The sequence below is a fragment of the Papilio xuthus genome, unplaced genomic scaffold, assembly GCF_000836235.2.
Source record: "Papilio xuthus unplaced genomic scaffold, Pxut_1.1 DF827777.1, whole genome shotgun sequence".
Classification (NCBI taxonomy): domain Eukaryota; kingdom Metazoa; phylum Arthropoda; class Insecta; order Lepidoptera; family Papilionidae; genus Papilio; species Papilio xuthus.
Genome location: NW_013530872.1, coordinates 6005159 through 6013757, shown reverse-complemented (window position 1 = coordinate 6013757; position 8599 = coordinate 6005159). Strand labels below are relative to the sequence as shown.

At 33.9% G+C, this 8599-nt stretch overlaps 2 protein-coding genes across 3 annotated transcripts in view; one reads left to right on the top strand and one right to left on the bottom strand.

Moving 5' to 3' along the window:
- Positions 1 to 4089, bottom strand: part of LOC106115889 (Carboxypeptidase D svr) — a gene marked incomplete in the record, with an annotated part of 9431 nt that extends 5342 nt beyond the window's left edge. Inside the window, 5 exon segments of the mRNA XM_013309520.1 lie at positions 1 to 130; positions 301 to 434; positions 781 to 945; positions 1353 to 1440; positions 3903 to 4089. Coding sequence (XP_013164974.1) covers positions 1 to 130; positions 301 to 434; positions 781 to 945; positions 1353 to 1440 — 517 coding nt within the window.
- Positions 1615 to 8599, top strand: part of Septin4 (septin 4) — a 15061-nt gene continuing 8076 nt past the window's right edge. Inside the window, exon 1 of one of the 2 annotated variants that reach the window (XM_013309518.1) lies at positions 1615 to 2105. Coding sequence is in view for 1 of the 2 variants with exons in the window: in XM_013309516.1 (XP_013164970.1) it covers positions 7340 to 7349 (10 nt within the window). In the remaining variant the exon portion in view is untranslated. Of the gene's footprint in view, positions 2106 to 7198; positions 7350 to 8599 lie in introns of those variants that run through there. The other variant, XM_013309516.1, reaches the window with a different exon arrangement.

Below are 8599 nucleotides of genomic sequence, written 5' to 3'. Positions count from 1 at the left end.
CAATGGTGCCGCATTGACCTTCGTTAGAGTTGGCGAAACCATCAGGATTCATAGACGGCATCAGGTGAATCCTCGTGTTATCAAGCAGCCATTTTATATATGAATCTGTTTCATAAGATGTAACCAAGTACTGAAAAAGAAAATAACAAAAGTCTATATTTAATTTGACCCGATCGAAACTGGTACAGAAAACTTCATTTAAAGGCTTCTTTTTTAATGCGTATTGCTTTGCAAGGAAAATTCACCTATTGGATTACTTCAACGTTATAAACCGAATATCTTATACATTTTATTACAAACCTGTATGAGATGTAGCAGCAGCTCCCGTCCGACGACCTCGTTACCATGGATGTTGGCCACATATTTCACATCAGGTTTTCCGATCATGTGCTCATAAGGCGACGCCGAAACAACCATCACCCACAGGTCACGACCTATAACATTAGCTTTTTATATCTCTCATGCTTATATTATATATGTATTTCGTTACAATCTAAATAGAAAAAATTTCCAGTATACACAAAATTCACATTTCGACCAAGCCGACGAAAAGAGTTTAATGTTTATTGCAATCCTTTAGAGTACCACATTTTGTTGGCTAATCGATTTGTTGCTAATACTAGATAAACGCGTTGGATTTAAAAGAAATGTAGGTTTAAATTTTGGGGTAACTTTTTAAATTCTTTCTTTTAGGACATATAGAATGTATATGTACTTTTATTTCACAATAAAAAATGCAAGTGATATTTACGAGGTGCAAAACTGCTAAATTTCTCATACCTTCCACAGATTTCCCAATAGAGTAGAGGGCAGTGAGGGCCGGATACTTCGCCGAAACCGCCCGTAGGTACCTTGTGAGTTCCTCATGGTCGTGATAGCGGAACTCCAGATCAGAACCACTCTGACGGCCTTCTACATCACTCAGATTTAGCGTGGTATCTTCATCTTAAAATTAAGAAAAAATTGTTCACGCTATAAAAAATAAATTACGAGATCAAGCGACCAATTTTCGACGTTCAAGACGCACCCTACTAAGTAGAAACACTTATTGAGATGTACATGTGCTTATAATATTACAAATTCAGGATAGCGCATGTTGAGAACTGAACAAACTTGGGAATTAAGCACTCGACCTCATGTTCGGTGAGTTCCATGCTGTCCTTGAACCATTACAGTATTCGCGTTTTAGTAACACATAATAGAGTCGAAGCAGAATAAACGAGATTCCAGTCCAGATGGACGACCTCCATCAGCGTTAAACTTGGGTAAGAGATAAACCTCTATAAACGTGAAAAATATCGCGGTCCCTTGGACTCTTGCTTATCCAGGTTCGACTATAATCCTGCACTTACTAGAATATTGGGTGTCGGGGATTTGTCCGTACGTTGCAGTGAGCAGTAAACCAAGCGTCACTATTCTGGTTACCACGGTTCTGGCCATCTGTGGAAATGATAATAATTTTTTCAATAAGGTAGTGAATTTTCAATACTTCGCACCATTATAACGGTCTACGCTAATTCGATGTAATTTAATTCAAATAATTGTAGGTAGTAAAAAGTTTTAGAAGTCATCGTTTCCGCAAGGCTGTGAAAAAGTTACATTATAATGTTAAAAATTAACTTATAAATATTTGTGGCCTTTCTTGACAACATGGCTGGCTGTTAGGCTACTTTATTAATTCGTATACAATCATTATATAAGTAATAGGCCAGTAAACTCTGATATATGTAGCTAGAAATCATTTTTTTTTAGTATTCATTAAATAATCCTACTACATTATTTCAATTGGGTAATTTGTATGCAGAGAGTTATCGCGCGTTGATTAACATTGCTTTCTTTTTAATGTTATGTTTGGGAAGTAGCGCGTGGGCTACGATGAGGACCGGTCTCTGTGAAGGTCACTCGGTCACTGGACGCCGCGGACACGTAACCTCTTTACAATTACGACGCATCATTAACCACTTGTCAAAGATTAAAATAATTAAAATTTTTATTTGACAATATTATAAACTGCAAATGACCATATTCGTGTTGTTAGACCGAATCACCCAGGAGCACTGCGACGGGTCTAAAAGGAGTCTATGTCGACACAGGACTAAGTATAGGTGAGTGTAGTCGTTTTTAATTACAAAGCTCTTTAGCACACCTCCGCCGCGGAACTGTATTAGCGGAACCGTGGTAATTTCGCTCTTTAATTAATTAAATTTCTGCAGTTGTATTGAAATTTATAATCTTACTTATATTAAAAATGCGGAAGTTTGGATGTATGTATGAATGTTAGAAGGTCGATATTTGGTATAATTATACATACAACATAGTAGAAAACCACATAGACTACTAATTAAGTTATTTTTTAATTGCGCGCGGTGGCTGTCGCAGGCGACAACTAGTAAGATATAAATGTCGTAAACATAATACGTGTTTTCCCTTTACTTTGACGTAGGTATTATATTCTATAATATTCTACATTAAAAAAATTAAATGTCAAGGTATAAATATAATATCATATTAAAAAGTTGTTTTATTTATTTTTATATATAACTAGCTTTGTCCGCCACTTCCAGCATTTTGATTATTCTGGCCAATTATATTACTTAAAATATTACAACAAAACTTATTAAACTTTGAATGTCACATTTATTTATATCAAATTACCAGCGAATAAGTTTCAAGATTTTGGCCTTAAAAATATCGATTCTTCCATACAACTTTTTGTTCCCACTTTTTACTTTTTCGCATTAGCAATTCCCTCGATTTGCGGTCGACAGGTAGTCGATTTATAATTGTACGTTAAAACACATATGAATCTTCTCGCAAAAAGGAAAATCCCTGGGAAACCTAAATCCAATAAAGAATAAGGAGATATAATAAAATATTATTATTAATCATACATGTGTTCAGGTATATGCTATTTTAAAATTTATGATGTGTTTTAATGTCATATTGAACAACAGTGTTGGACCGTTGACCCTATTGTAGGTGATCCGGTAACGGTACTAGCTTTCGTTTTCTCATACCGATAAAAGTATAGAAACTAGACAGTAAAATCATTTAAGACTAATTTAAAATACAAATATGTTTAATGCGAATAACATTAACATATTTGTATTTAACAGTATTAGGTATAAGAACCAAGAATTTATTTCAATATTCGTAGACTTAAAAAGTAAGGAACATATTCATCTACATATTTTCAGAGTTTTTTTTCTAGTAGTTTCTAGAGTTTTAATTATAATACTTAAATTGAGGAGAATCCCAAAAAGTTTAAACATACGCTTGTAGATTCCACGGATTATCAAATTTTAAAAAAATTAAAATTATTATTGTTTTTTTACTGTGTTTTGTTTATCTTTAATTTGGTATAATTGTGAATAATGAACGCGATAAAAATTGAATCTGACAAAAAACAATCTACAATAATAACGAAAAGTGAAAAGAGACAACTTGAAGTGGTATTAGCATAATTCACGTCACGGACAGAGTTGTTCACTTTTTCTTATGTGAAAGTTTGAAGCGTGCAGCGAATGCGACCACTGAATCTGCACAGTATAAATGCCAAACTCAATGCCAATGTCACCCCCATTCATTCAGTGAATCATATTAATAAGATTCATTAAAAAAAAATTACCTCTGCCGTTGCTCGAATGTCGGTTTAACCCTTACGTTGATGTCTGTGTGTATTTTAAATATAATAAAGCAAATTAGTATAATATTTTAACTATTAATTTCATAAGAATTTTAACAAAGAACCTAATCTATCCATTAATTTAATAAGATACATCGAAACCAGATACAAATTAGTCAATTCCTCGAAGGTAGTTAGTTGTACACTAGAAGTCTACATCATTTTCCTTATTGAGGTAACTTAAGACTAAACTTTAATTTTATCGAAAAACACTTACCTTAAATCACAGAACTAAATACACTGGATCAGTAATATGTCAACATTGGTACAATCACGTTTGTGGAACACTCGGAATACAATTCACGACTTTTTCGGGGATAAACTTTGTAAGTGACTGAGGTGGAATGTATAGTCCTTGTGGACGGACGGACAAACCTCGACTGGCAGCGCTGGCCCGTGCTGGCGGCAGCTACTGCCTTGAACGAGGCTTCTGCGTCATTCGAACACGCGCGCGAGACTTTAGTGCTTTCACTCTGAACGAAATACGCTAAAATTGTTCATACCACAAGCTAATAAGGTTCAATTTATAACAAACAAAACTTGGACCTGTGTATATTGCATTTTCTTCCCTACACAAGAGTGTTATAGAGGCAAGATTCGACACACGCGTGTTTTCCGCGATAGCGCAGCCTTCACGGCGTCCATCCCATCTGGCACTTTTCCCGCGGATTGAATATCTCAACCCGATATTTATTACAAGAAAATTCCTAGTGAAATTTAATAACTCATGTCATTGACTCGACGCCACCATTACTTCCTGACAGTTATGTGGAGTTAACTTTAAGTAGTTATATTACTGCCTATTGCTCAGTATTTTAATGTGAAATTATTAACTTTAGTCGCACTTTGCACTAAAGGTGATTTTATGATAACCTACATGATACTTCACTCTCAATCTAAACATGATAACTTTGATAAGTTGACCATATGTAATTTTGAACCAAATGTAACGTTTAATTTTGAAACATAATTAAATTACTTTATAAATATTTGTATTTTTGTTTACAATAAGTCCAATTTCATTGAAGACTTTGGCATCATATACTATTGTCTTGTTCATCGAAAAGAAAATTTAAATATTATACATTTTTCTATAATTTAGTGACAAGAGAAAGAAGAAAAACATAAAATGTAAAAATACCTGTTTTGATTTGCGTGATTCCTTTATAATAAGTACAAAAAATGATAATCAATTTAATTGATACTGTAGATGCGACAGCTTAGATGGATTTTTCTTAGAAGGTCCGTCCAAAACTACTAAAGGTATCTCCCTGGAAGAACACTTCTACTTCTACTTAGTACATTTTTTTAACGCTGCGCGAACGCAGTCGCGTGCAATACAACTAGAGGAAGTGAAAATCAAATAGACAAACATACAAGCCCCAATACATACGAACAGGCGAAATGTGGCGGCCCTAAACAAATGCGGCGAGGGTCATGAAGACAAAAATTACCTATCTTTGTTATGACGTTAGACCGATACCAAACGGACTCAGAACTGGCGATGCTTCAAGTCAAACTTTTCTTTCAATTAATTATCAAGCACTGCATTTTCAGTTTGCCTATGTCATCAGTAATACTTTAAAAAAATATTATATAATATTATTTTGCAATGTTACGCTAATGTGTATGTCATATCTAATTAGCTTATTTGGTGTACGATATTTTAGATGACATGTTTTATTGACTTTGTGATAACGTTGGTGAAAGGCGGATAAAGCTTATATATCTTTTTATCCTAGTATTAGGAGAAAAAGTCTTGTGAGATCGCATGCATAAGTTCCCCGTTTCATCTCAGATCATTAGATACGTAACGAAGCGTATCGAGATGGAGACGTAACAATTAAAGTGAAATTGTATTGTGTTTGAAATACTTTCACTATTATTGCCCTAGCTATTTTTGTGTCTTTAAATGCATTTTTATTACATCAAATATTGTAAATGTCACAGTAATAAACCTTTATTTTACTGTATAGGGCCCGGTATGCGAAGAAATCAACATACTGAAGATACATACATACTCGTATATTCACTAGTCTCCGTTGTCTTGACGAGCTGTTGTATGATCATAGTTAAATATTATTGTGATACAGGGTTACAAGTAGCAAATACCTTTTGCAAAATGCCTATATTTAGCAATAGATGGCACTTACACAAATGTGCAAAAAAAATAATCAAACACATAGAAAAATACTTCTAATCTGTAATTAACATTGTAATTTTTATCTATGTTGATTGATTTTACTTCTTATTTCAGATTTATTGGAACTTAGAGTTATTGAATACTTAGGTATTCCATAACTCTATAGTTACAATCATAATTTACGCGTACCGTCTACTTTCTTGGCTTACCAGCTCCCAATGAAAATAAAAAAGTCAAAAAACTCTGTAGATCTGCCCTTACCGTGTCTCATCTAATATAATGGACAAAGTCAAGCGTGGCCTCGGAATTTATCTTAAAGTGGTTAAGGCGAGGCACACCCAGCCTCTTCATTACTACCAAATTCAGTCAAAATAGCGGAAAATAAGAAAATAGTACAATCGTTTTGAATTAAATTAAATCTTTCTTTCTTTCTTTCTTTCTTTCTTAAATAGAAAATGTATAATAGGATAAAAAAATTAAGTCATATTCTGTTTTAAAAATTGCTTTATTTAGATTTGTGCCCCCTAATTAAATATTTGTAACAAATTCCACTTAAAAAAACACTAGTTATGGTTTATATAAGGCGTTGTATTTGTACACGGTTTTATAAAGTATCTGCATCGTTATGTTAATAATAGAAATAGTTGAGGAGTGGTAGAGAGGTGTCACGAAAAGAAAGTCACATCATTAGCTGTTTTTATATTTTGGAGAGCAGCTTCCGGGAACCCTTGGGATTTAAATAGATACAATATTGACCTTGAATGTTGCCAGTGACGATTGCTGCATCTAGGCCACTGAAGATGTTAGATTTAATGAACAAAACTGGTTTGAGAGCGAGGACAAGGACAGGGGGTGATGGGAGGTGATGAGGTGAGCGCATGCGCGGAGCGTGACGTTATATCGACTATTTGCACCCTCCGGTGGCGGTAGGGTTCCCGCGCATGTTGATGCGCGCGCAGCCGCCGGCCGCGGGGTCCGATCGGTCCGAGCTCTCTCCGGGACCCCATTACGTAACTAAAACGCACAGAAGGGCGCACAAACAATGTGATTTTATTTATTTTACCAGTTTTTTCTACAGTTTTTAATTATACAATTTTAGGAATAGGTGTCGCGCGACTATTAATTACGTTTTTCTTTCAGTTAGTTTTAATGTAGGATAGTATAATGTCAGTTTTTATGTACAGAGTCTGTGCACTTTTGCTAGACATTAACGATTTCGTAAGCGCATTTTTCTAATCTAATATAAAAAAACGAGATTGGCAGTATAAAATTTGTAATTCATAAAATAATGTTTTTGGAGTTTTAAAGTGACTTGATTCGGCGATAGATCGGTTTACAAAATTTATAATTAATTAGTGGGTAGTGTTATACATGTAGTTGAAATGTTTTTCACCTTACTAGCCTATGCAATGTTGTTACAAAAATACAAAACATTATGAAAATTTCATGAAAATTTTCAAAATCTGCGTAGGCTGTTGTGTTCACGAAAGCTGTAACAATACTTCGCAATCATGACAATGGGTAAGCGAACATTTTTATGCTCTATTGTTACCTAAGTATAGCTATGTTTGTTATTTTATCTTCCATTATTTATAAGAATCAGTTGTAAATATGTTAAACAACAACCTTGCGAGTACAAGAATGTGAGCCGTAAGTTCGAAATGCTTTTGGTGTCATATTTTTACACACGGTTTTAAATGAGACAAAGAGTTCGTCAAGTGTTTATATATTTATGTGCAATATTCGAACTAATTTGTAAATTTTACCCACTTTTAAATGTTTTAAATAAAATTAAATCTTAAATCCTGTCAAGTTTTGAATAGCAATAAGTTGTAAAGTTACAATTGCTATTGCGTTTCAATTTCAGTAAATATATCGTGTAGCCGAGAATCACGACATAACAAATCCGGGGCTAATAAACTATATAAATATATCAACGTGCTATAGATTAAATATAATTTAGCAGCGATAAAACAAGCTAACATCTTGACGTTCTTAGGTATTGTCAACAGCGCTCTCGAGTCATGGCTTGAACGACGCTTGAAGTTTTCATCAAACCTAGCTTGAAATCTAAAGTAAAAATATAGATATTTTGCACAACAATAAAGCAGCATACGCACTGTTGTGAAAATATATATCGGAAATACATAAACCTTAATACTAGAAGTAAAATACATAGTAAAAATTTAAATATTTAAAAAATATACTTTATCTTAAAACAGTGATTAGTTTTGCAGTCCGAGTATGGGTCTCTTTATTATCAAATACTACATCTATGTTATTTCATTTCAATACAAGATCAAATATAAATTTGAAATGAAAATGATATAAGAAATCATGTTTATTCCAATCTATTTTACGATCTTGGTTGTTCTAGAAAGATTCCCAGTCTCTTTGTTTTTTTCAATAATTCATTTATAAACACCTATGTAACAGCTTAACCCAATTTAAATTACAGGTCACATAATAGGCCTAGTATTTAATTTGGTTGTCGTTAATGAATGACGTAACATAGTTTATACGAATGGCATCGAAGTTTTGTGTGTGGCGCGCGCAGTTCTGTGGCGCGTTTCGAACAGTAGAGCGCGCTCGTGCGCCGGCTGTATTCAATACTACGAACATTTTATTTCCACGACTTTTCATCAACAGTCGTGTAACGAAATACGGTATACCGTTTCCTTCATTAAAACAAATGTGTAATACACCTCCGTGTTGCAGTATTTCCCGCGCTGTTTTTATTTACATCGCGAGTTTTACACAAATAATACCTT